Raw genomic sequence first — 27,569 nt, 5'->3', positions numbered from 1 at the left:
GACAGCGGGTGGGGATCTCTCCGCAGCCGCGATCACATTTTAAAAACAATGTGTATATTCAGGGCTCCGCCTGCACAGTTGTTTCATTCATACATCTGTGAATAAATGAACTGCAAGTCCCATCTGCCTCCGTAGCAGACAGCTTGTTGTTCTCGATGACCTACTGTACGAGGGCGCTGATTAGAACCTTCGTAGTTCACTGACACTTACTGCACATTCTTTACCTGCCGAATCATGTGCGTTTTATTGTTTTTTTTGACTGAAGGTAAGCTTATCCTTCAAAGCGTTGTTGTCCTTTTAATAACCAGTTTCCTTTAATTAGCAAACAATTGGCTAGGTGTGAGCAAATTAAGCTTTCAACATAACTTTCTAGAGGGGGGGGGGGGACATTAGGTTACAGGGGGTTGGAGTGAGAGAAGTTTTTTTTTCTCCTTGGAGATTTAATCGGGGTTCTCTGTAATCTGCTTCAGACAGAATCCAGAACACCCTACAGGTTCCCAGGCAGTTTTCTTCTGAAGTTAAAAGATATAAGTAAATATCATTATCATTTTAATATCATGGGGTGATAAAGAAGCCCTTGGAGAAATCTGGTGACCACCCAAAACTAAAATATTAGCTTTGGGTAGTGTTGATTCATCCATGGTCTATGTTTTCAGAATACAGAATATGGTCCATTTGATTACATCTATTATTTATTTTCTATTTCTTTAGAATCTTTCTGATCCTCGCACTCTGCCTTTGACATCCACTTGGAAGAAATATCCGCTGTTTTTTGGAACGGCCATCTTCGCTTTTGAAGGCATAGGAGTGGTAAGATGTTCTTTTAATATTTGAAGTGTAAATTCTAACTAAATATTTTTTTTAATTGATGAATAATAATAGAGATGAGGTTTGTAATATATTTCCTGGCCATATCTGCAATGACAGCTGATGCTCAATTTTTTTGGGTGAAGGCAAACAAACACCCCCCCCCCCCCCCCTCGTCGCTTGATCGCCCACCATTGGGCCTATGGTGGGGTATGATCTCAGCCCCCCCCCAGTAATTTGCGGTATAGAGGAATCCAGCAGCAGCCAGTTGCTCAGGGCTGAGCTTAGTGTGTTGCAGCCAGTTGTGGAAGGTCCCCATGCGGCTGGTCATGTCCAGTAGCTCGGGGGAGACAGTGGGCTCATTGTTCTCCTGCTCCCCGGGCAGTCGGTTTAGCCTCAGCTCAGTGTCCGTCTGGTTGCTAGGGGATGGGGCATTGCTGGGCTCAGTTCCCTGGAGGAAGGGACAGGTGAAGAAGTATTTGCGGTGCCCGTATCACGGCCGGTCCCCGGGCGCCCAGCTCTGGAGGATCCCCCCGCAGGAGAAGCACTGGATCCGGTGCCCAGATAGAAGAAGCCGGCTTGGGCAGGTGATGGGGGGACACCGAGCCGACCAGTCACCAGGGCAGAGTACATTCTGGAAGAGAGTGGAAAATCGCTTCTCCTTCCGGCCAATCGGGTCTTAAGGAAACCTTCCTGGCCAGGAGAAGAAGCAGGAAGACAAGTGGGTGGGCTCTGCGCTCCAAGCTCACCCTTTTTAAAGCCAATTAGAGCCTCGGGCTCTAATCATGTGCTTAAAAAAATAAATAAATCCATGCACCTGGCGCCCTGCATGGAGATTAGGGGGGCGGTGCCCCTGCCCCCCTTATGAGCAACTGCATATCGGAAATTCTAATATGATTGTTGGCACAGCCATAAGTCTGCCTCTTCTGTGCTTCTTACTGAGCCCCGCATTATGAAGAGCCTTTACAACACACCAGTTATTGCATTTTAAGGAGCAATTACAAGCATTTAGCAATCAAATTATTTTATCCAGCGGATACTGCAGCTGTGCTAAATTTAGGAAATGAACCTGCTTAGTGTAACCACTTAAGGACCAAGCCTATTTCTGACACTTGTTGTTTACAAGTTAAAATCAGTATTTTTTGCTCGATAATTACATAGAACCCCCAAACATTATATATATATTTTTAGCAAAGACTCTGGAGAATAAAATGGCGGTCGTTGCAATATTTTATGTCACACGGTATTTGTGCAACGGTCTTTTAAACGCAAATTTTTGGAAAAAATACACTTCACTAAAAAAAAATACAGTAAAGTTAGTTCAATTTTCTTGTATATTGTGAAAGATGATGTTACACCGAGTAAATAGATACCTAGCATGTTACGGTTTAAAATTGCACAAACTCGTGGAATGGCGACAAACTATAAGCTATAGGATTGCAACAGACCTGAGACACCTTTGGGCGCTCCAAAGAGAATAGTAATGCGGTGTGCATAGTGTCCCCTCACCCTCCTGTCAGGCCCTGTACCAAGCCACATTCTTGTCTGAATGTTGTGTCCGGGTTTCAGGCGGACTGAAAACCGGACACATGATTCAAAACCTGAACTGTCCTAGTGAATGCCGGACAGGTGGAAACCCTAAACAAAAACATATATATTACGGAGCTCGCAATAATCAACACCTAAATAATCACATAATAACAATTCATTAATAAGTGAATGTCCATATATTAGTGAACGATGTGCTCCAATCCATAAAGTGCAAAGTACTCCAAAGTTCAAGGTGTGCAACACCCCCTCCCGCTTTACATCGATTCACAAAGCAGATCTCACATGCTCATGATAATCATCCATGGATAATAGTACCCAAAATGAGACAAAAAGGGGGGAACTATAGTGAAGTACTGTTTGGCAATATCTTTATTGCGTAGAGAATAGAGTGAATACTCACAAAATGCAGAGTAAAATCAGACATATATTATCAAGAGATTGCAATAGGGAACGCCGCTGTTGGCGTGCATTCCATCGACAACCGGAAGTGACGTCTATTGGACTCGGAACAGGAAATTGCGTCAATGCATTTCACCCTCCCACAGGGCATCATCAAGGGACTTGATGGTGGCAACCCTACTCCCCTCCCACTGCTGAAACCGGAAGAAACCTTTCTGACATGAAGTGCACTTTCTAAAGAATGTAGAAAGCTGAAGACATCAGATATACATGTAAAACTTATGTAGGAGGATTCGTTTAATCTCTGTGTATCATCTGAGGCTGTTCACTTCACTGGGTATAGGAGAGGGTTTACATCCACTTACATAGTTACATAGTAGGTGAGGTTGAAAAAAGACACAAGTCCATCAAGTCCAACCTATGTACAATTACTCAGCAGGATCCTGGCTATACTGTAGAAGAGATCTGGGTGACTGTAGAGCCTCATGATAACTTCTACATGGTGAAGATGTGTTGTTCCCTTCCACACCATCGATCCACTATGCAGTTTGGGGCTGTCGTATGCTGGCCAGCATTGGCAGTGTTAGGAATTGATCAAAGAATCTTTGTCCTCGATCAGCTTGGAGTACAGCGCAGGAGAGACTGTTTAAAGAGAACCTGTCACCACACACTGCTACTATATAGGGGTTTGTCTGCCTAAAATGCAGAATCCCACTTCTTATAAGTGTCTCTGTTCACACCTGTATGCTCAGTAGCCCTATGCTCTTTGCTCTTCTCCATACACTCAAAAAAGTACATGAGCTTGTCTTTAGTCTTGAGACACCGGAGCATTTTCTACTCCAGCTGGCTGCAGTCCGGCCCCCCTAAAGTCTGAAGGATTGTAAACTGGCCCTTTGTTTAGAAAGTTTGGAGACCCCCAGATTAAAGAACTGATACGAGGTGGGCCAATGACTGTAGTCTGTTTTCTGTCACTTTCCTTATGCTGTTCACTCCTATAGCACAGCAAGGCTGAGTGGTTCACAAGAGTCTGTGCATCACTTTACTGATATTTTGGCGTTTGCAGCAGCCCTGACATTCAGCGAGTGTTTCAGTCGTTTGTTTGGTTGGCCTTGCCCTCTCAGATAATTAAATGGAATTACATTTTCTTTGACTTGGAAAGGAATATCCGGAAATAAACGTGTTTATGGTCAAACACCTGCTATAGAAAAGAGCAATTTAACATCTGCCACAGGGCCTATGCTCGGTTCTTTGCCGTGATAAATTGTTGTATTTTACTTTCTGTTGATAAAAGGGGCATATTAGGGACCTCTCTATTCCCGCTTCTGAAAACATGCTGCAAGGAATGTTCTTATCAGGCTTGAAATGCAACTTGACCATTTTAACAAGGAAAATTGGACTCCCTCGTTTGACCTTAAAATTGAAAGGTACGAGGCCTCTGGAGTTGCATTGTGTATTAGTGTGTCATTTGGAAGTCTTAGGTTTCCCATTGTCTTTCTCTGTCCTTAAGGGGAGTAGGGATGTACTGAAAACTGGCAAATGTGCTACTGCAGTCCGGACATGGATGTTGGTTTTTTGACAATGTTGTAAATTTTATAAGGTGGAGGGGGAAGGTGTTAATATATTATTTTCTAAGAGATTTTATTTTATATATTTTATTTCTACATCTTGCTTCTACAGTGCCTTGAAAAAGTATTCACACCCCTTGAAATGTTCCACATTTTGTCATGTTGCAACCAAAAACATAATTGTATTTTATTGGGATTTTATGTGATAGACCAACACAAAGTGGCACATAATTGCGAAGTGGAAGGAAAATGATAAATGGTTTTCAAATCTTTTTACAAATATCTGAAAAGTGTGGCGTGCATTTGTATTCAGCCCCTTTTACTCTGATACCCCTAACTAAAATCTAGTGGAACCAATTGCCTTCAGAAGTCTCCTAGTTAGTAAATAGAGTCCACCTGTGTGTAATTTAATCTCAGTATAAATACAGCTGTTCTGTGAAGCCCTTGGAGGTTTGTTAGAGAACCTTAGTGAACAAACAGCATCATGAAGGCCAAGGAATACACCAGACAGGTCAGGGATAAAGTTGTGGGAAAGTTTAAAGCTGGGTTAGGTTATAAAAAATGGCCCAAGCTTTGGGCCAGACAAGGAGAGCATCCATCAGAGAAGCAGCCAAGAGGCCCATGGTAACTCTGGAGGAACTGCAGAGATCTACAGCTTAGGTGGGAGAATCTGTCCACAGGACAACTATTAGTTCTGCACTCCACAAGTGTGGTCTTTATGGAAGAGTGGCAAGAAGAAAGCCATTGTTGAACGAAAGCCATAAGAAGCCCTGTTTGCAGTTTGCGAGAAGCCATGTGGGGGACACAGCAAACATGTAGAAGAAGGTACTCTGGTCAGATGAGATCAAAATTGTACTTTTTGGCCTAAAAGCAAAACGCTATGTGTGGAGGAAAACTAACATGCTCATCACCCTGAATATACTATCCCCACCTTGAAACATGGTGGTGGCAGCATCATGTTGTGGGGAGGTTCTTCTTCAGCAGAATACAAATGCATGCCACACTTTTCACATATTTCTTTGTAAAAAAAATTGAAAGCATTTATAATTTTCCTTCCACTTCACAATTATGTGCTCCTTTGTGTTGGACTATCACATAAAATCCCAATAAAATACATTTATGTTTTTGGTTGTAACATGAGAAAATGTGGAAAATTTCAAAAGGTATCTTTTTCAAAAAGAAATTGCATTTGAAAGACGGGCCCTCTGATTCTTCCTGTATTGTAATTGTACTGTCTGTCCTAATGTTGTAAATTGCTGTGCAAACTTTTGGCGCTATATAAATCCTGTATAATATTAATTTGGGATGAATACCCTCTTACCGATAACTAAAAAGATCATTGGTGACAGTGGTTACTTAACACAGGTAGAAGTTGCTCATTGCTCAAGGAACTCCTAGCAACCTTTTGGAGGAACCCTCCAAAAGGCTGATAAAATGTGTGTTATAAACAACGCCAAGGATAAATCCAAGGAAAATTCCAAGCTTACTTACCGACCAGCCTGTGGACAACCGAATCAACCTGTCTAACAGCATGCGTTAAAAACAAGGGTTTAGTCTGCACACATTTGCAAATACATGCGTAAGCTACAAAGCCCCGCCAAGGCACCCTGATATCTGTAGTCCTATTTCTCTGGTATCGTATGGCAGTTTGCATATTGACTTTATTTGTTGCCTAGAGTTGGTCCTTTTGTCTATATATATATATATATATATACACACACACACACACATATACACAGTGGGGACGGAAAGTATTCAGACCCCCTTACATTTTTCACTCTTTGTTATATTGCAGCCATTTGCTAAAATCATTTAAGTTCATTTTTTTCCTCATTAATGTACACACAGCACCCCATATTGACAGAAAAACACAGAATTGTTGACATTTTTGCAGATTTATTAAAAAAGAAAAACTGAAATATCACATGGTCCTAAGTATTCAGACCCTTTGCTGTGACACTCGTATATTTAACTCAGGTGCAGTCCATTTCTTCTGATCATCCTTGAGATGGTTCTACACCTTCATTTGAGTCCAGCTGTGTTTGATTATACTGCATGGACTTGATTAGGAAAGCCACACAGCTGTCTATATAAGACCTTACAGCTCACAGTGCATGTCAGAGCAAATGAGAATCATGAGGTCAAAGGAACTGCCTGAAGTGCTCAGAGACAGAATTGTGGCAAGGCACAGATCTGGCCAAGGTTCCAAAAAAAATTCTGCTGCACTTAAGGTTCCTAAGAGCACAGTGGCCTCCATAATCCTTAAATGGAAGATGTTTGGGACGACCAGAACCCTTCCTAGAGCTGGCCGTCCAGCCAAACTGAGCTATTGGGGGAGAAGAGCCTTGGTGAGAGATGTAAAGAAGAACCCAAAGATCACTGTGGCTGAGCTCCAGAGATGCAGTCGGGAGATGGGAGAAAGTTGTAGAAAGTCAACCATCACTGCAGCCCTCCACCAGTCGGGGCTTTATGGCAGAGTGGCCCGACGGAAGCCTCTCCTCAGTGCAAGACACATGAAAGCCTGCATGGAGTTTGCTAAAAAACACCTGAAGGACTCCAAGATGGTGAGAGATAAGATTCTCTGGTCTGATGAGACCAAGATAGAACTTTTTGGCCTTAATTCTAAGCGGTATGTGTGGAGAAAACCAGGCACTGCTCATCACCTGTCCAATACAGTCCCAACAGTGAAGCATGGTGGTGGCAGCATCATGCTGTGGGGGTGTTTTTCAGCTGCAGGGACAGGACGACTGGTTACAATCGAGGGAAAGATGAATGCGGCCAAGTACAGGGATATCCTGGACAAAAACCTTCTCCAGAGTGCTCAGGACCTCAGACTGGGCCGAAGGTTTACCTTCCAAAAAGACAATGACCCTAAGCACACAGCTAAAATAAGGAAGGAGTGGCTTCACAACAACTCCGTGACTGTTCTTGAATGGCCCAGCCAGAGCCCTGACTTATACCCAAATGAGCATCTCTGTAGAGACCTAAAAATGGCTGTCCACCAACGTTTACCATCCAACCTGACAGAACTGGAGAGGATCTGCAAGGAGGAATGGCAGAGGATCCCCAAATCCAGGTGTGAAAAACTTGTTGCATCTTTCCCAAAAAGACTCATGGCTGTATTAGATCAAAAGGGTGCTTCTACTAAATACTGAGCAAAGGGTCTGAATACTTAGGACCATGTGATATTTCAGTTTTTCTTTTTTAATAAATCTGCAAAAATGTCAACAATTCTGTGTTTTTCTGTCAATATGGGGTGCTGTGTGTACATTAATGAGGAAAAAAAATGAACTTAAATGATTTAACAAATGGCTGCAATTTAACAAAGATTGAAAAATTTGAAAAAATGTGTGTGTGTGTATATGTATGTATGTATACGTGTATGTGTATATATATATATATATATATATATATATATATATATATATATATATATATATATATTATAGTAAAATGATAGTTAACTTCGGAGCTAGCCATTTTTTTTCCTGAGCTTCCCGCTGTTTCATATGTTCTTATTATCGTCATTTATCATCCCTAAAACGGTCCACTTCCTGCAAATTCAGTGTATATTTGTAATAGCGCTATATAACCATGGCCGCAATTTGTTCTGGGAGTAGATCATGACGTGATAGATGGTTATTGGTGCTACCGATAGCAGTAAAGCCTCTGGTAATAGTACACCATCAGGCTCTTCCAAATAAAAGGTGAAAAATGAACAGACCTTTACTGCAAGAGATTTTATAACCATATAATTGACAGCAGTTTTATAAATGTCAAATAATTACAGCAGGTCATGGATATCAATATGTGTCGTCAGCACGAGCATTCCAATTTTACCTAAAGGGAAAAACCTAGCTTATTCCATGGCTACAATGACCACATTTTATTGTTAAAATAGATTTAAACCCAATCATTAAAATCTCACGCAAGCTTTAACATGTTAATGTCATTTCAAAAGTAGGGTTTTTTTTTTGGTCTTTTCAAATTTTCAGCTTTCATTAACATAACATCCTGTGATTCCATCAGGAAGGTCCATATTCAGGCACCAAGTCAACTGTCTCACATGTGGGCTGGGGGTGCTTCTGCATACAGAAGTTTGTTTTACTTTCATGCATAGAATGTATAAAGGTAAAAAACCTTGAGCCTTTAAGAGGTTACAGCAAAGTATTGGCATAACTATCCAGATTGATCATATTTTGCACTGCACATTTATTTTATAGTAAAGGAGAATGGAACAGGAGGAATGCGAACATTTGTTCTGTATCCACAACAGGTGGAATCTCAATTGGATGGGAACAAAGTCAGGAACTATGCATGGCAGTCTCTCCCCCCCCCCTTCCCTTTAAACAGGTTTGGGGCGGGGTCTTGCCTCCTATGCATTGGCGTCATGATTTGATGCCCTACTCAGTGCGTCATCATGCCTGAGCATGGAGTGGATTCCCCCTTTCCATCTAGTTGGGTACTTGTTTGGTTCCGCAGCGGATTCGCATGCCGCGGATGGAGCCAAAGCTTGTCACCATTTCCCGCCGTATTGGCAGGTTTTCATGACATTGGTGGGGACCCGCCCCTTACCGGGGATAAAAGCGTCTCGGGCTGGCCAGCTGACCATATCACATGGACCATTCACACGAGAGGGATCCCAGGCATGCTCACATCCACAGAATTGCACACAAGGTAACTGAGTCTCAATCAAATCCACACATAACACCCTTCAGGTTTAGTTTCACATTTTGTAGTTTGCCATTATCATAGTGTGCACATAGTCATCACATGGTGGGTTTTGTTTTGGTATTATTTCTGGTGGGTATATGCATACACATTTCCCTTGGCCGTAGTACCTTTTAGCTAGCACACTTCAGATCATTGCAGTAATTACACATTATTCATCACCTTCACTCACTCACTCACTGGTATAGGTTCATTCCATTAACAGTTTATTCATTTCACATGGTTTCATCCCCATATCCCTAAAGAGCAGGATGGGCTGTCAAGCATACACAAGATTCACATGGTCGTGATATGGTCGCCTGGTCTTCACCTGACTGCTGTCTCTGGTCTGTCAGCCCCAGGGGAGATCATCATCCCTGTCCCCCGTCCTCCCTTGGACACAGGTTGGGCATCACCATTGGGCTGCATTGTAAGTTATAGACCTTTTTTTTTGAGAGATGGTTCTCTGTTTAAAGGGTATCCTATATTTATAGATATGTTGTTGATTTAATTTCAGAGCATTTTACTCCTGATGATTGGCATGAGCCATGAAACGTGCGTCGAGTATAACATTGAACTGATGCCCAGACAAGTTTGGCTCACTAAGAGCAATTGCTTATGTTTATTCAATTACTATCAATGGATGAGCGTTTTATGAAACTGTACTGTTAATCATGTTGTATTTTACTTTGTATAATAACTGTATATTCATACAAGTGAACTGTTATTTACAGTGTGTCCTTTACTAAAGATTGACACTTTTTAACTTTGATTTGTAATCAGTAAATATTTATCAGCGTATAACACGCACCCCAATTTTAGAAGGGAAGTTTAAAACTTACATTTTAAATAAAGAAGTTTGAAGCAAAATTTGTGTCACAGCTCATCAATGCACCCTGCTCAGTGCCCATCTGCAGCCTCTAAATTGCCCATCAATGCACCCTTGTCAGTGCTCATCTGCAGCCATTAACCATTTAAGCCCCGGACCATTTGGCTGGCCAAAGACCAGAGCACTTTTTGCGATTCGGCACTGCGTCGCGTTAACTGACAATTGCGTGCGACGTGGCTCCCAAGCAAAATTGACGTCCTTCTTTTCACACAAATAGAGCTTTCTTTTGGTGGTATTTGATCACCTCTGAGGTTTTTATTTTTTGCGCTATAAACAAAAAAAGCGACAATTTTGAAAAAAAGCAATATTTTTTACTTTTTGCTATAATAAATAATCCCCCAAAAATATATAAAAAAACATTTTTTGTCCTCAGTTTAGGCCGATGCGTATTCTTCTACATATGTTTGGTAAAAAAAATCACAATAAGCGTTTATTGATTGGTTTGTGCAAAAGTTATAGCGTCTACAAAATAGGGAATAGTTTTATGGCATTTTTATTAATTTTTTTTTTTACTAGTAATAGCTGCGATTAGCGATATATTTTTTTTTTTTTCAATCGTGACTGAGACATTATGGCAGACAGATCAGACACTTTTGGCTCTATTTTGGGACCATTCACATTTATACAGCGATCAGTGCGATTAAAATTGCATTGATTACTGTGTAAATGTGACTGGCAGTGAAGGGGTTAACCAGTAGGGGGCGCTGCAGGGGTTAAGTGTGTCCTAGGGATGTGTTCTAACTGTGGGGGGGATGGGCTATGTGTGACACGACGCTGATCACCGCTCCCGATTACAGGGAGCTGTGATCAGTGTCAGTGTCACTAGGCAGAACGGGGAAATGCTTGTTTACATCAGCATTTCCTCGTTCTTCCGTGAGACGATCACAGGTATCCCGCTATCACACTCGTGGAGCTCGTGGCAGGGTCGTGGGCGCGCCGCTAGTCGCACGCACGCGACCTCAAGGCGGCAAATTTAGAGGGACGTACCTGTACGCCCATTTGCCTGTCCGTGCCATCGGCTCGACGTATATGTACATGTGGAGGTCGGCAAGTGGTTAAATTGCGCAACAATGCAGCCTGTTCAGTGCCCATCTGCAGCCATTAAATTGACCAACAATGCAGCCTGTTCAGTGCCCATCTGCAGCCATTAAATTGACCAACAATGCAGCATGTTCAGTGCCCATCAGCAGCCTCACCTTTCCCATCATTGCAGCCTCGCCAGTGTTGGATTATCCCTGCTGTCTCCGAGAGAAGAGGAGGAGCGAGCGCCGCTGAATTACACAGAGCCGCGACCTCGTGTGTACCCGGCGCTCCGTCACTCACAGCCACGCCTCCTGGTCCTGCTCATATGATAGACAGAACAGTGGCCCAATGCGGGGCCAGGAGGCGTGGCTGTGAGTGACGGAGCGCCGGGTACACAGGAGATCGCGGCTTTATGTAATTCAGCGGCGATCGCTCCTCTTCCCTCAGAGACAGCAGGGATAGGCGTACAACGCGCACCCATGATTTCCCCCTGATTTTAAGAGGAAAAAAGTGCGTGTTATACGCCAATAAATATGGTAATTCAATGATCAATATGAACAAGGTATCAATTTAGTGACATGCCTCATACAAACTCCCATTCCTTCCTCCTTTTTTATGGCAGGGAGAGTTCACTGTTGGAATTCAAAAAGAGATCTATTTCAAAAGGTGACTCTGCCTAACAGACTCAACCTTCAGCTTTTGAGTGGGTTAATTATTTTAGTACTTATACCATAGGGACACAATGGTAAAAAAAAAAAAAAAAAAAAAAACTGGATTATATGTTTTTTTTAATGGTGAGGTATATGTATCTAAGTTGAATATTGCCTTCTTTCTAATACAAATGAAAGATCAGTTTAGCTGCAATAAAGAAATTCTGAACAATGGTGTTTGCTTTGTCTTGATGTCTCTTGTTATAGGTTCTTCCCCTGGAAAACCAAATGAGGGACAAGAAAGAGTTTTCGAAAGCTTTGAACATTGGCATGGCAATAGTGACAGTTTTGTACATCTCTCTGGCCACAGTGGGGTACCTGAGCTTTGGAGATAAAATCAAAGGCAGCATCACTCTAAACCTTCCTCAAGATTCCTGGTGAGTACCTTCATGTTTCTTCTCTTTGATACATTCTTGCGCAACTTTACCGAGCACAGAACATTCCGTGAAAACACAATGTGCATGCACTGTCAGCTTCTCAAACATGTCCTCTGATTGCTTATGCTGCATAAAGATTAAGTCGTTTATATTCTATAAAGAAGAAAAAGATTAGTCAGAGAAGATGGGATAATTAGTATGAGCATGTCCCAAACCTCCAGATAAAAGTTTCCTAAACAAACTTGGCAACTCACTTATAGAGCAATTCCATACAAGTATTACAACCAGTCCTAGAAATGGAAATGCTGTCCAAAAAAAAAAAAAAAAAAACGCTTCAGCTGAGTCCCCTCTGTGTAACCTAAAGGGGTTGTAAACCCTCACGGTTTTTCACCTTTATTGCATTCTATGCATTAAGGTGAAAAACTTTTTGTGCTGCAGCACCCCCCAGACACCCCTTTTTTTTTTTACTTGAGCCTGATCGTTCCAGTGATGGGGGACGACCACAGCAGCTCCAGCCATTGTCTCGGGTCCTCATTGAATAGATTGATAACAGCAGGAGCCATTGGCCCCCTGCTGCTGTCAATCAAATCCAGTGACACGGGAGTCAGGGGGCGGGGCTGACTCCTGCTGTCTCTGTCGATGGATGCAGCAGCAGGACTCGGGAGCGTGCCCACACTGGTGTCCCCATGGAAAACATCTCTCCATGGGGGCACTCAAGAAGAGGAGCCAGGAGCGCTGCGGGTGGACCCCAGAAAAGGAGGATCGGGGCCACTCTGTGCAAAACCCTTGCACAGAGGAGGTAATTATAACATGTTTGTTATTTAAAAAAAAAAAACAAAGCTTTACAATCACTTTAAAGTGGAACTTTATTCATAACAGCTTGATAGAAATTAATGTTCTTTAACAAAATAACATATTTTCCACATTAATAAGTATGCTACCAAAATTAGCGTTTGCTGTACATTGCTTCCAGCTTCGCTCCTCTATTCTTGAAGAAAATTGCCTTAATGGAAGTAGGTATAGGTAGGGTCCGGTGACCATCATCCTTGATTGATAATGATATAGAGAGCGGTTGTCTGGAGCTACTCCAATAAATGCCCCAAGACAAAAATGGGAATCGGTACCCAGGGATGAAGCGATTAAATATAACAATAAATTTTATTCTACATAGACAGTTTTAACATATAAGTACAGAAAATGATTTAAAAACATTGTTGCATACAGAAACAAAAAGAGGGATTATTGTACGGAGATTTTATGAGGTACGAACCCCACAGTGTAATGGGGCTTCTGAAGATGTAGGTCCAATTTGGATTCCTCTACATGTTTCGCGAATAAATTAGCTTCCTCAGGAGGAATTGGCCTAGTACATCTAGAATGAAATACAATTCTTTATTGATATTGTCACAAATTATAAAAGTAGTAATTAACAAAGAGAGAAGAAGAAAAAGGAGGAGTAGACATTCATATACAGTTGTTACAAGATACTTGGAGTAAGTTGATAAAGCTGAGTATGGCTTACCAATCAAGACCCAAACGGGGTCACGGATGGCAAAGTGTGAGGCACCCAATATTATTGGGCAAACCCCCCACAGAGGACACTGTATAAGGTGCAATGAATGAGAAATATTATAAACGTGGGAGTTATGAGCCGAATTGAGTGAATGACTGGCATGCAAGTGCAAGAAAAAATGAGTGCTGATAGGGAAAAAAAGGGGGAAGGAGTGAAGAGGAAATGAGAAAGAAATAAGTGATCAAGGGGTGAGAAGGAAGGAGTGAAAGAGGAGAAGGACAGGGAGGGGAAGGGGGAAGGGAGGGATGAAAAGAAAATGGTCAATTGGAAGAAGAAGTCGGGTAAGCATGGGGAGAATGAAAAGAGAATGGGATAGTGAAAAGAGAGGTGAGTAAAGAAAGGAGGATAAGTGAAGTGGTGGTGTTTTTTTTTGGCAACACTGGTGTGAGTTCTATTAACCCCTTGTGTTGGTAGTCAGTGGCAGCGACGGTTGTGGTCTGCAAAACGTGGGTTTAATGGAATGGAGGATTGGCTTTCTCATTTCTGGATTACGGAGACTGGTGCTTGTCTTTGTTAGGAAGGGCTGGCAGGAATGAGAGAGACCAACTGATGTTGTTCCTTATTAGAGAGCTAGCTTGTGTAGCAGGCTTTAATATCTCTGCATTAGTGGGCAAGCTAAAATAAGTAAGGGACAGGGTTTCTTGTATTGCTGTTTTTAAAATGGTTCTAAAGGTATAATGCTGGGTATAATCAAAAGAAGAAAAAGTGCAGTGCAAAAAAAGTCCATACAAAATTCCACAAAACTAGTAAAAATAGTCCAAATAATTGTATGTGATGAACCACAGAGCCCAGACAGCAGCCGGAGAGATCCACGTGTGGCTGTGAGTGTGGGGAAGTAGAAATCTGAGGTAAAACAGTTTGTGTGACACTCCCTCCATCATCGGGATGCTTGGTCGCTCACCTTATATAATGGACTCCTGAACTAACGGAGCCAATATCATGCATCCCCTTAGGGGAAAATTGAAGCCAATACAGCAGACACCAATCTCCCCAGGATCCAACAGGCACATGCAAGGAAAAGAAGATCTAAGTGCTCTCCTTTTAAACAAATCTAGGCTTTATTAAAGCAATGAATGCCTGCTTACATTAAAAACAATCAAAATACAACTCAAAAGCAATATGAGTTCCGTCTTACTGGATGGCAGCGGGTGATGTCATCCGAGCGTAGCTCCTCCCTCCGTACACGTTACGTCCAATAGGACTTAGTCTAGCCCAACCACTCAACCCACTGTTTAGGGGCATTTTTGCACTGCACCTATATCTTTCCTTGGTGCTCTGAGTACATTGTCTGGTGTAGGGTTGGGTAGCTACAAGGTTTTTGAAACATTAACCCACGTTGAAAAAAATGTAGACATCTACAAGAACGTTCCATTTAGGAAAGATCTTTGTTTCCCCCAGACATATGAGCAGAACAGCTTTGCCATGTATCTAACTACTTCTGATACTTCAACTTAGGAAAAAAAGACATTGATGCTTCAACTTAGGAAAAAAAGACATTTGAGGCCATTATAAAATAAACTCAAGAACTGAACAGTCAGGGATGTACATTTATCTGAACATCGTTTTTTAATAACCAAAGCCATTAGTTCAAATAAAAGTTTCTTAAATTTTTGATTAGGGAGAACTGAATTTATAGGAAACTGGGGCACCTTTCACTTTTTTATGCTTGATGATTAACTAAACACCTTTGTAGCTTCCATATCTCCAAGAAGAGCTATGGAGGTTGTAAAAAGAGACTGCTTTACATAAAAGGAAAATATAATGGATTTTGGATACATTTTTTGTGGTTCTGATCCCTGCTAATAACCTCTTGAATGACTAGGCTGATTTAGTACCAGAGCAGCCAGAGCAGCTTATTTCAAATTGGAGGGTTAGGCTTGTAGTCTGGCCACGTTTTCCTATTAAATAAAACGGTTGCTCCAGGTGAAAGCAGTTGAAATGTAGGTGGTCTTTTGAACCTGGTGTCCATGTGAATCCAACATAAAGCTACAGTTAATGGGTACATTTGAATATACAGTACATTTTTAACAGGATTTGTATTTCTAATTCTTGTGATTTAATGCTACTCTTCCAAATCCAATAGCAAAGATCAAACTCTCATTTCCTGGTTCGCTTTAAGCAGCTCATAGAATATGTAATTTTCTTTCTTACCATCATGGGTGGAAGGAAAGAAAATTGCTTGATTCCTCGATCAACACAGTCAGTGCTCTGCCGGGCAGGGAGCCTTCCCTGCCTGAAAACCACAACAATTATTGTTGGTGGGTATAGCCGCCAGTAATAATCACATGTAAAAAATGTGACAGGCTGGTGTGCTGAAGTCAATCGATGGGTCAACATCAGTACAACAAGCCTGCTCATAATTGGATTGAATCTCAGCTAGTTCCCTCTGGACCGGCCGAGATTTGATCCATCTGTGTGGCCGCCTTTACATTTTCCTGGGTTAATTCCCTGCTAGTGATTCTTTGTCAATTGAGCAGGCTGGAGGCGACACTGAAAGTTGCAGAACTGAGCCAGGAAAAGTAATACATTAACTTTTAGTACCAGGAGCTTACTGTTGGTAGTCTTCATCTTTTGAGAGCCTTGCCCTACCCAGAGGCACCCTTCACACTAACCATCCTTGTAAACTTAACCCTCCATGTAACCTATAACTGTCTTGGTAGCACTACCCCCCTCTTTAATCTTAACAGCGATCTCTAACCTTAAATGATAACTAAACCAAAGAACCAAATGCAATATACTCCAGCTTACAGTGGCGATGTGGTGGCTGCATTAGGTTTCTTTTTTTTTTTTTCAAGCTAAGAATATGTGCACAAATACAGAAAATACCTGTTAATCCTACCAGAAATGCAGAATATCTTCCTTCCTTGCTATCTTCTGTAAACTACCAATTGCCCAGCCCCCATGAAATGGATATGTTTGTAGTCATATTTTAGGAGAGCAGTCTAATGGGACAATTAGATTAGTACATAGATTAGTGGAGGAGTGCCATAGCCCCCGAGGAGCAGAGGAAGTGTGTTATTTGCAGGATTACCAACTGAAAATAAAATAAAAGGCCTGGGGAAAAAACGAATGCAGCCACAACACCAAGGACTAGTAATCTGCAATATATTACATTTTTCATCTTGGGTTTAAACTAACCTTCCATGCAACCCTTAGGGCCTTTGTCGATAGGCTTTAATGGGCAAATGCAGTGTACTTTTGACATCAGTTTGAGATGCTTCTGAGATTGTACGTAATTCAAATGCAGATGTATTTGGCCTGCAGTTGGCAAGCAGGTTATGGATTCTCATTTGTATGGGGAGATAAACCGTTTTAAAAAGAAGAAAAACTCATTGTCACAGGACCTTGCTCTAACCTTCTACGGTATCTCACATATTTGTAAATATTTTATTATATCTTTTCATGTGACAACACTGAAGAAATGACACTTTGCTACAATGTAAAGTAGTGAGTGTACAGCTTGTATAACAGTGTAAATTTGCTGTCCACTCAAATTAACTCAACACACAGCCATTAATGTCTAAAACGCTGGCAACAAAAGTGAGAACACCCCTAAGTGAAAATGTCCAAATTGGGCCCAATTAGACATTTTCCCTCCCCGTTGTCATGTGACTCGTTAGTGTTGCAATGTCTCAGGTGTGAATGGGGAGCAGGTTTGTTCAATTTTGCTGTTATAGCTCTCACTCTGTCATACTGGTCACTGGAAGTTCAACATGGCACCTCATGGCAAAGAACTCTCAGAGGATCTGAAAATAAAAATTGCTGCTCTACATAAAGATGGCCTAGGCTATAAGAAGATTGCCAAGACCCTGAAACTGAGCTGCAGCACGGTGGCCAGGACCATACAGCAGTTTAACAGGATAGGTTCCATTTAAAACAGGCCTCGCCTTGGTCGACTAAAGGAGTTGAGTGCACATGCTCAGCGTCATATCCAGAGGTTGTCTTTGGGAAATAGACGTATGAGTGCTGCCAGACTTGCTGCAGAGGTTGAAGGGGTGTGGGGTCAGCTTGTCAGTGCTCAGACCATATGCCCTACACTGCATCAAATTGGTCTGCATGGCTGTTGTCCCAGAACGAAGCCTCTTCTAAAGATGATGCCCAAGAAAGCCTGCAGTTTGCTGAAGACAAGCAGACTAAGGACATGGATTACTGGAACCATGTCCTGTGGTCTGATAAGACCAAGATAAACTTTTTTGGTTCAGATGATGTCATGCATGTGTGGCGGCAACCAGGTGAGGAGTACAAAGACAAGTGTGTCTTGCCTACAGTCAAGCATGGTGGTGGGAGTGTCATGGTCTGGGGCTGCATGAGTGCTGCCGGCACTGGGGAGCTACATTTCATTGAGGGAACCATGAATGCCAACATATACTGTGACATACTGAAGCAGAGCATGATCCCCTCCCTTCGGAGACTGGGCCGCAGGGCAGTATTCCAACATGATAATGACCCCAAACACACCTCCAGGACGACCACTGCCTTGATAAAGAAGCTGAGGGGAGAGGTGATGGAGCGGGTGGAGCGAGACTCTGGGTATTGCAGTGTACCTGCCTACAATTCCAGTATCACCTTGAGGATTAGTTTCTGTCTTTTCCCTTTTTTCTCCCAGGCCATATTTCTCCTTATGCAGCCCCATTTTCAGTCGTGTTCCTCTTGCTGTTCATTAAACGGATTTCAATACAGGAGTCAGGGTTTCGGCTATCACTTATATATCCATGCACCTACTACCTGATAAGTTACTTTTCAGATTTTGGATGGACCCAATAAATTTACAAACTGGCCTTTTTTAAGATGATATAATTACTGGCAGTTAGAGTCCTCTTTTTGATATTTGTGGATACCAGTGCATGTCTGTAACCACAACAACTTTTTTTTCCAAACAAATACTCTTAATATACATATTAATTTAAAAACAAAATAATAATAAAAAAACTCTTTCTATTATGATTGAGAGGGACATTTCTCTTCTCTCTTCTCATATAGATGCGTTCAGAATATGTTAGATATGCCCCAGGGGCCATTTGTTTATACATTTATACAAGGTCCTACATTTATACATTTATACATGGTCTTTCTGAACACATCTTTTTATTTCCATTTTCTATATTATCATATATATGCACTTATGTATTTTTTATATTTTATTTTTATTTGTTATGTTTGTATATTTTCGGAAACATACATTTATGGCTTGTTGTTGTCTCTCACTTAGATGTGTGCACCGTAATGGAGTTTGTCAACCTTATTATTTATTTAACATTAATGCCATTTCAGATGCCTTTTCGGCATTTTTTGGTATTGGTTTCGGTTTGTGTTCTTTTGTTCCACAGGTGTACTTTATCTTCTGGGATTTTAAGGTCCAGTTATGTAGAAGGTGTGGTTATTCAATTGTTAAATTCTAATTGGTGTATTTCTTTTTAACTTCCCTTTTATATGCACATAGTTGGTCTTTGCTAATTTAGCTATGAGTAAGCATCATTTGATGTGAAACGCGTTAGGCATTTATCCCTGTTCTATCCACTTTTTGATATGACTGTATGCTGGATTTTTATCAATTTTTCAAAATAAAGATGCCCTTTCTATGGAGTGCGCCAGTCCAGGATTTTCTTTCTTTTTTCTACACATTTGTGCAGAGCCAGCACCTGAGAGTTCGCAGTATGGCGGGAACACCTGTTCAGGTGTGGAGGCTTAGTGAGCGGCATTTCTTTTTCATACCTTTTAAATGTTCATTATCAATGTATCTGTCTTATAGCATATGATCGCATCATAATGTGACTTTACATTTTGTTGCCAAGTGACATGTTTACTTTTGAGCATGTGCCAAGAGGCAGGACATGGACAACATGGAGCAATTTTCTGGTCACACTTCATATAGAAAATGGAACACTGAATTGTAAAAAATAAAATCTACAGCCCTTAACCACTATATCTGCTCCAAACTGCTTTTTTCTAACTGGAATGTAGTTTACTAAATGAACCCGTTAAAAATTGGAAGGAGCGTGTTTTGTTTTGCCGGTAGCAAACAGGAGACAGTTGTATAATTGTAACCAGACCATTAATATTGAATGAAGTTCAGAATGCAGGTTTTCATAAGTGAGTGACAAAAAAATGTGCCTAAAAAAATATTTTTTTTATTATAGCCACAGTAGATTGGGAATAAACTGGTTCTAACTTTTCATTAAGTGTAAGCTGTACATCAGCAATTGCACCTTATGTTCTTTTGTTCTCATTTTAAGTACAATTTAAACTGCTTCCAGCAAGACGTTTTGTTAGAGCTTATAGATTCAGTGTCCAGAAAATGGAAAAACCAATTGCACGTTGTATTAAATCTAATCTTACCAAAAGTCTTTAAATGTTTTATTGCTCCTTTGGGACTTTAATGAAAAAAAAAGTTAATGTCTGTAATTATCCCAGCATTGAAAATGAATAATGAAATGGGAACATGGTATGTAATGGAATTTATGAAAGTACTTTTTGTAATTCTGGGATGCTGTATTATAGGAGCCGTTCTGACCAAGTGACATCCATGTTCCTTCAAGCAATTTTCCTTGAGGGTCTTCTTTCCCAAAGTTGTACCCACAGTCCTTTATTAGGGCTTGTGTAGACTGCATTATTTTTTGCCCTTTGTTTTTATATATGTAACATTTGGACCTGTTTTTCAAATTATTTTATAAATGATTATTCAGATGAGGAGTCTGTGAGGTGAAACAAGATGGATAATTTATCACTAGTATCTGTGCTTTATTAGCTTAACATTGCTAATTTTGGTTTGAAGGTTAGATAGATCAAGGCCAGTATAACATGTATGTATTCATATATAGCTGTGTGTTAGGTTATAAATTCAGCTCTGCTTAAGCACTGAATATGGTGTGAAACGTGTTACCTGTATTGTATGCTGTATTTCCTTCCCTTGTTTGCTGTATGGAGTGTCGTATGTTTTTGATTCAATAAAGGTGATTTTATTGGAGTGCGGCCATCCAGACATTTCTTCATACCAGTTAATCTGCTACGTGCAAGGCCAGCACCCTTTGTTTGTGAAATGGAGGTGGAACACATAAGGGTAACTACTTTGAGCGGTGTGCTACTTCACTGCATTATTGTACTTTCGCACGCATCCCTGCCCAAAAACATTTACCGTATTTATCGGCGTATAACACGCGCCGGCGTATAACACACACCCCAATTTAGGAGGGAATTTTAAGGAAAAAAAACTTTTAGGAGGGAAGTTGAAGGGAAAAAAACTAAGATTTAAATGCCCATCATTGCAGCCTTCTCAGTGCAGCCATGTCAGTGCAGCCATGTCAGTGCAGCCTTCCCCAGTGCAGCCTTGTCAGTGCAGCCTTCCCCAGTGCAGCCTTGTCAGTGCAGCCTTCCCCAGTGCAGCCTTGTCAGTGCAGCCTTCCCCAGTGCAGCCTTGTCAGTGCAGCCTTCCCCAGTGCAGCCTTGTCAGTGCAGCCTTCCCCAGTGCAGCCTTGCCCCATTGCAGCCGTCGATCCCCTGTCCCTGCCATATTGGGCTTCAAAATCGCCGACCGCGATTTGAAAATGGCGCCGCCGGCGCCGAAATACACAGAGCCGGTCCTCGGCTCTTTCCGGCGGCTCTCGTTCATTTTTGGCTCCACTCGTAGTCCCGAGCGGAGCTATCCGAACCTAGCCGAGTAGGTTCGGATAGCTCCGCTCGGGACTACGAGTGGAGCCGAAAGTGAACGAGAGCCGCCGGAAAGAGCCGAGGACCGGCTCTGTGTATTTCGGCGCCGGCGGCACCATTTTCAAATCGCGGTCGGCGATTTTGAAGTTTTGACACCACGGGATCGCAGGGGATCGGCGTATAACACGCACCTGCGACTTTCCCCGTGTTATACGCCGATAAATACGGTATTTGAATACGAAAGACTGTAGTTGACCTGCATTGCCAGCAATACAAACCAGTTTTAATAGGAGCTGCTTCGTACAAACAAGAAACGCAAGGGAGTCAAATGCAGCTTCATTACTTTATTGAAGTTAATGCTCTGCATCAGGGGTGCTCAGCCTGTGGCCCATGGGCCACATCTGGCCCTCGGAGCCCTCTGATGTGGCCTGTGGCCTCAAACCAGGGAAGTGCATGCCCATGCTCTGGCAAGGAGGGTCAGCCCAGGTTGCGATTAAGGGGTTGCCGCCCTGCCAACCTAGAGCATCAGAGTACATGGAGCCAGTTCCAGCGCCAGCAGTGGAGGAAAGAGCCAGCCATGGAGGGAGCAGGAGCAGCATAAGCCGATTCTTCCTCTGTAGGTCTGCAGCCTGGAGAGTGCTGCATGCAGGAAGACGAAAAGGCCAGTGTATTAACCACTTCAGCCCCGGAAGGATTTATCCCCTTCCTGACCAGAGCATTTTTTGTGATACAGCACTGCGTCGCATTAACTGACAATTGCGCGGTCGTGCGACATATCACCCAAACAAAATTGACGTCCTTTTTTTCCCACAAATAAAGCTTTCTTTTGATGGCATTTGATCACCACTGCGGTTTTTAGTTTTTGCGCTATAAACAAAAAAAGAGTGACAATTTTGAAAAAAAAGCAATATTTTTTACTTTTTTGCTATTGACATGGGAATTTATAGATAGACAACTCCTATCCTCATATTGATTGGTGGTTCCAAATTAATAATAACTACTGCAGTATGGAACAGACACAAAAGATACACTCCGCATCTTTCCAAATAACTGTTCTGCTTTATTATGACGCAATTGAAGGTTTTTATACACATGATTACGTAGGTATCACTTTAATATTACAATTGTACTCTTATGGTAACAAGGGGCGTAACATAGGCAGGCTCGTTCTAATGAGGACTCTAAAGAATGCAAACATGTACTGAAAACATTATTAGTGCAGTGTGCAAAGTGAGGGCAATGTGCAATACAAATTTCCTTTACAGCCTCCTCTTTTTTGATCAATATTTTGATCACTAACCATACCTGCTAGCACCTTTAACCTGGAACCTCCACAGGTGGAGGTAGTCCTTTCCAAAGAGGCAAAAACTCCATTGTGGAGAAAATAATAGTTGAGCAGCTTTTTCATTACAAAATGACTTTTCATTGTGAAAAACAAATGATTGATAAGACATATTTACAGAGTATTAACTGTACTCTCCTGTGGCCAGAATGGCCTTCTAGCTTAATTGTGGGTATGCTGACTTATCAGCATATGTAAACACAGACAATTCTACATAAAATGGAAGATGTACAAAAGACAAATATGACTTCAACATTCCTCCACTTCAAGGGACTCATGTATCACGTAATCAAAAACACAGCCAACATCGTGCTCTCTGCCATAAAACTTTTATTTAAAACCCTGCTAAAAAAGGACACTTACTAGATATAAAAACAACATTTGCTTGTTACATTTATTGTGAGTGTCCGCTCGCTCACCACCATGGCTGCGCAACAACAAAGGCTCGGATCCTCTCGGATTCTCTCCTCTGCACATGTATGGACCTCTGAATTGTCTTCCTCAGGACATTTATTATAACACAGAACGTGCCATTTTGTTTTTTGCTGAAAGTAATGGCTTTCTTCTGGCCACTCTTCCATAAAGCCCAACTCTATGTAGCGTGCGGCTTATTGTCGTCCTATGTACAGATACTCCAGTCTCTGCTGTGGAACTCTGCAGCTCCCCCAGGGTTACCTTAGGTCTCTGTACTGCCTCTCTGATTAATGCCCTCCTTGCCCGGTCCATGAGTTTTGGTGTGCGGCCGTCTCTTGGCAGCTTTGGTGTTGTGCCATGTTCTTTCCATTTGATTATGATAGATTTGATGGTGCTCCTAGGGATCATTAAAGATTTGGATATTTTTTTAGAACCTAACCCTGACTTGTACTTCTCAACAACATTGTCCCTTACTTGTTTGGAGATTTCCTTGGTCTTCATGGCAGTGTTTGGTTAGTGGTGCCTCTTGCTTAGGTGTGGGGCCTTTCAAAAAGGTGTGTATATGTAATGACAGATCATGTGACACTTAGATTGCACACAGGTGGACATCATTTCACTAATTATGTGACTTCTGAAGGTAATTGGTTGCACCAGAGTTTTTTATGGGCTTCATAACAAAGGGGGTGAATACATACGCACATGCCAATTATGAGTTTTTTATTTCTGAAAAATAGTTTTATGTATATATTTTTCTAATTTTACTTCACCAACTTAGACTTTTGTGTTCTGATCCATCACATATAATTCAGATAAAAAAAAAAAACATAGAACTAAGGGCTGTAATGTAACAAAATAGGTAATAAAAAGCCAAGGGGGTGAATACTTTTGCAAGGCAATGTATATCCTGCTGGTGTGGTGCACTTTCTGAAATTGCACCAAAACTCAATGCAGGAATGTTGGTGCGCTTTCAGAAAGTGCACCACACCCATAGAATATAATAGAAGCCTATGGCTTAGTGCAGCTAACCTGCAGAAAATTTACTGGTGCACTGTGCTACACCCACTGTGCTGGTAAACCACATCATCTGTGAAAGCAGCCTTATAGGGGCCTTAAGACTGTAAGGGCTCCTTTTATATCTGTGTTTTGGGGCAGGTAAAACTCCATAGTTCAACCAGTTACCAAATCACTTAAGTGGCCCTCACTCTTCAAAAGGTTGAGCACATTTGACCTACATTATAAACCAACGTCGTCTGTCTTCATTTTGGACTGAGTGGAAAGGGATTAGAACACCTGTCAGATTTCTATTGCTGTCAGTGCCCCCCGTTAGTGACATTCACCCTCTCTATTTGTCCTGTTTACTATTCCCATCGAACGTAAAAGAAAATTCCAAAATTTGTGTTGTCTGAAGAAGAGTAATAAAGGGGAAATATTCCAATGGGGACACTAGTTCTGGTGACAGCCAGGGATTCCGTTATCATTCGCAGCTACAGCAAAGATTCAGCTAGCGCGAGATTTGGCACCAGGGAAGTGGCAGGTGGAAAGGATTGGATGAAACATCCCTTCCTCTCCCTTCAAGATGACAGCAGGGTAGCACCCACAGGTTACATACTAAAGATGTCCAAGCTAACGGATTCAGCTCCCACTTAGCTCCTTTTCCAGTAGGGATGGAATTATTATTATTATAATACAGGATTTATTTAGCGGAAAGACAGTACAGTTACAATACAATTCAGTACAGGAGGAATCAGAGGGCCCTGCTCGTTAGAGCTTACAATCTAAAAGGGTCAAGTGATACCAAAGGTAATAACTATGGGAATTCATTGTTATGTTTCTTCCCCAGACAAAAGACAGAGAACCAGCGTTTTCCCATGTTGTACAATGTGTGAGGGCACAGTGGACCCCCATCCCCACCCCTTCGGCCTGTTTGCACTGCATATATTATACCCATAGAGGACATGCCACTGCTTGTGGTACAGTGTGGCTTAAGGCAGCACTGTGACTTAGTGATTACTACATCTTCCTTGCAGCACTGGGGTCCCCTGTTTTAACCCCAGGACACTAGCTACATGGAGTTTGCAAGTTCTCCTTATGTTTGTGTATTTCCTATAGGTACTATGATTTCCACTTTCCACCCACACTCCAAAGATATGCTGGTAGTTTAATTGGTTGTCTTTTAAATTGGCCCTAGTATGTGTGTGCTTGTATGTATGTATGTATGTGAGATAGGGATTTCAAATACTAATTATATACTAAGTATATTGAGGGCAGGGACTAGTGTGAATATACATTATGTAAAACTCTGCATAAATTGTTGGAGCTTTAGTACAGGGGTGTCAAACTTAATTTAATCACAGGCCACATCAGCGTTATGGTTGCCCTCAAAGTGCTGGTTGTATCTGTTAAGACTAGATAATCTGAGCACCCCACCCCTTTACATCAGTTGTTAAGAGCCTTCCCACCATCAGAAGTCCAGAGTCCTCCACCCTCCTTTACATTACAGTGCCCCCCCCCCTTGCCTTGTGCTGCTGCGGAGTAGAAACTGGGGGCGGAGCTGTCAAACAGAAAATGCAGGGTCTGGAGGGGGACCAGAGGAGGGCTGGAATCGGCTTCCGGAGTCTGCCGAATGCTGAGACCAGGGGAGGCAGAGAGTGGGTGTGGAGGCTGCAAAGTAAGGTGCAGGATCTGTAGGAGTTGTTCCGTCCTCCTTTCTGCTGATTGCTGAGATGGGGGAGACACAGACGAGCCTCTCCGTGGCTATAGAGAGGGAGAAAAACGTTTTTGAGACCCCCTACTGATTTTGTACTTTTGCAAACTGACAAAGAAATGATCAGTCTATAATTTTTATTGTAGGTTTATTTTAACAGTGGGAGACAGAATAACAACAAAACAGAAAAACACATTTCAAAAAAGTTATAGATTGATTTGCATTTTAATGAGTGAAATAAGTATTTGACCCCTTCGCAAAACATGACTTAGTACTTGGTAGCAAAACCCTTGTTGGCAATCACAGAGGTCAGACGTTTCTTTTAGTTGGCCACCAGGTTTGTACACATCTTGGGTCGGATTTTGTCCCACTCCTCTTTGCAGATCCTCTTCAAGTCATTAAGATTTCAAAGTTGACAATTAGTGACTCGAACCTTCAGCTCCCTCTACATATTTTCTATGGGATTAAGGTCTGTAGACTGGTTAAGCCACTCCAGGATTTTAATGTGCTTCTTCTTGAGCCACTCCTTTGTTGCCTTGGCTGTTTTTTTTTTTTTTTTGGTAATTGTCATAATGGAATACCCATCCATGACCCATTTTCAATGCCCTGGTTGAGGGAAGGAGGTTCTCACCCAAGATTTGATGGTACATGGCCCCGTCCATTGTCCCTTTGATGCGTGAATTTGTCCTGTCCCCTTAGCAGAGAAACACCCCCAAAGCATAATGTTTCCACCTCCATGTTTGACGGTGGGGATGGTGTTCTTGGGGTCATAGGCCGCATTCCTCCGCCTCCAAACACGGTGAGTTGAGTTGATGTCAAAGAGCTTGATTTTGGTCTCATCTTACCACAGCACTTTAACCCAGTTCTCCTCTGAATCATTCAGATGTTCATTAGTAAACTTCAGACAGGCCTGTACATGTGCTTTCTTGAGCAGGGGGACCTTGCGGGCACTGCAGGATTTCAGTCCTTCGCGGCGTAGTGTGTTACCAATTGTTTTCTTGGTGACTATGGTCCCAGCTGCCTTGAGATCATTGACTAGATTCTCCCGTGTAGTTCTGGGCTGATTCCTCACCGTTCTCATGATCATTGAAACTCCACGAGGGAGATTGACAGTTATTTTGTGTTTCTTCCATTTGCAAATAATCGCACCAACTGTTATCACCCTCTCACCAAGCTGCTTGGCGATGGTCTTGTAGCCCATTCCAGCCTTGTGTAGGTCTACAATCTCGTCCCTGACATCCTTGGATAGCTCTTTGGTCTTGGCCATGGTGGAGAAATTGGAATCTGATTGCTTCTGTGGACAGGTGTCCTTTATACGGATAACAAGCTGAGATTAGGAGCACTTCCTTTAAGAGAATTACATATATAGTTACATAGTAGGTGAGGTTGAAAAAAGTCCATCAAGTCTGACCTATGTGTGTGATTATATGTTATTATTACCTTGTATATCCCTGTATGGTATGGTTGTTCAGGTGCTTATCTAATAGTTTTTTGAAACTATCGATACCACTGCCTGTGGAAGGGAATTACACATCCTTGCCGCTCTTACAGTAAAGAACCCTCTACGTAGTTTAAGGTTAAACCTCTTTTCTTCTAATTTTAATGAGTGGCCACATGCCATGACTGCTCCTAATCTCAGCTTGTTGCCTGTATAGAAGACACCTGGAAGCCAGAAATCTTGCTGATTGATAAGGGATCAAAAACTTAATTCACTCATTAACCAGTTGCCGAGCAGGCCATAGCCAAATGACGATTACAGCACGCTTGGATAACTCTGGGAGGGCGTACTGTGACGAGGGACACGCACCTGGAAATGTCTGTGACTGCCGAGTTCTTAGGTCCCGGCGTGTCACGGATCAGG

At 42.0% G+C, this 27,569-nt stretch overlaps 1 protein-coding gene across 4 annotated transcripts in view; it reads left to right on the top strand.

Moving 5' to 3' along the window:
• The window catches only part of SLC36A4 (solute carrier family 36 member 4), a 474,855-nt gene that overhangs the window by 149,955 nt on the left and 297,331 nt on the right, over positions 1-27,569 (top strand). For all 4 annotated transcript variants that reach the window (XM_073612996.1, XM_073612994.1, XM_073612992.1 and 1 more), the window contains 2 exons: positions 712-810; positions 11,862-12,031. In XM_073612996.1, coding sequence (XP_073469097.1) covers positions 712-810; positions 11,862-12,031 — 269 coding nt within the window. The remainder of the gene's footprint in view (positions 1-711; positions 811-11,861; positions 12,032-27,569) is intronic.

The sequence above is a fragment of the Aquarana catesbeiana genome, linkage group LG02 (assembly GCF_042186555.1).
Source record: "Aquarana catesbeiana isolate 2022-GZ linkage group LG02, ASM4218655v1, whole genome shotgun sequence".
NCBI lineage: Eukaryota > Metazoa > Chordata > Amphibia > Anura > Ranidae > Aquarana > Aquarana catesbeiana.
Note: the sequence above shows the minus strand (reverse complement) of the source record. Positions and strands in the feature narration are given on the sequence as shown.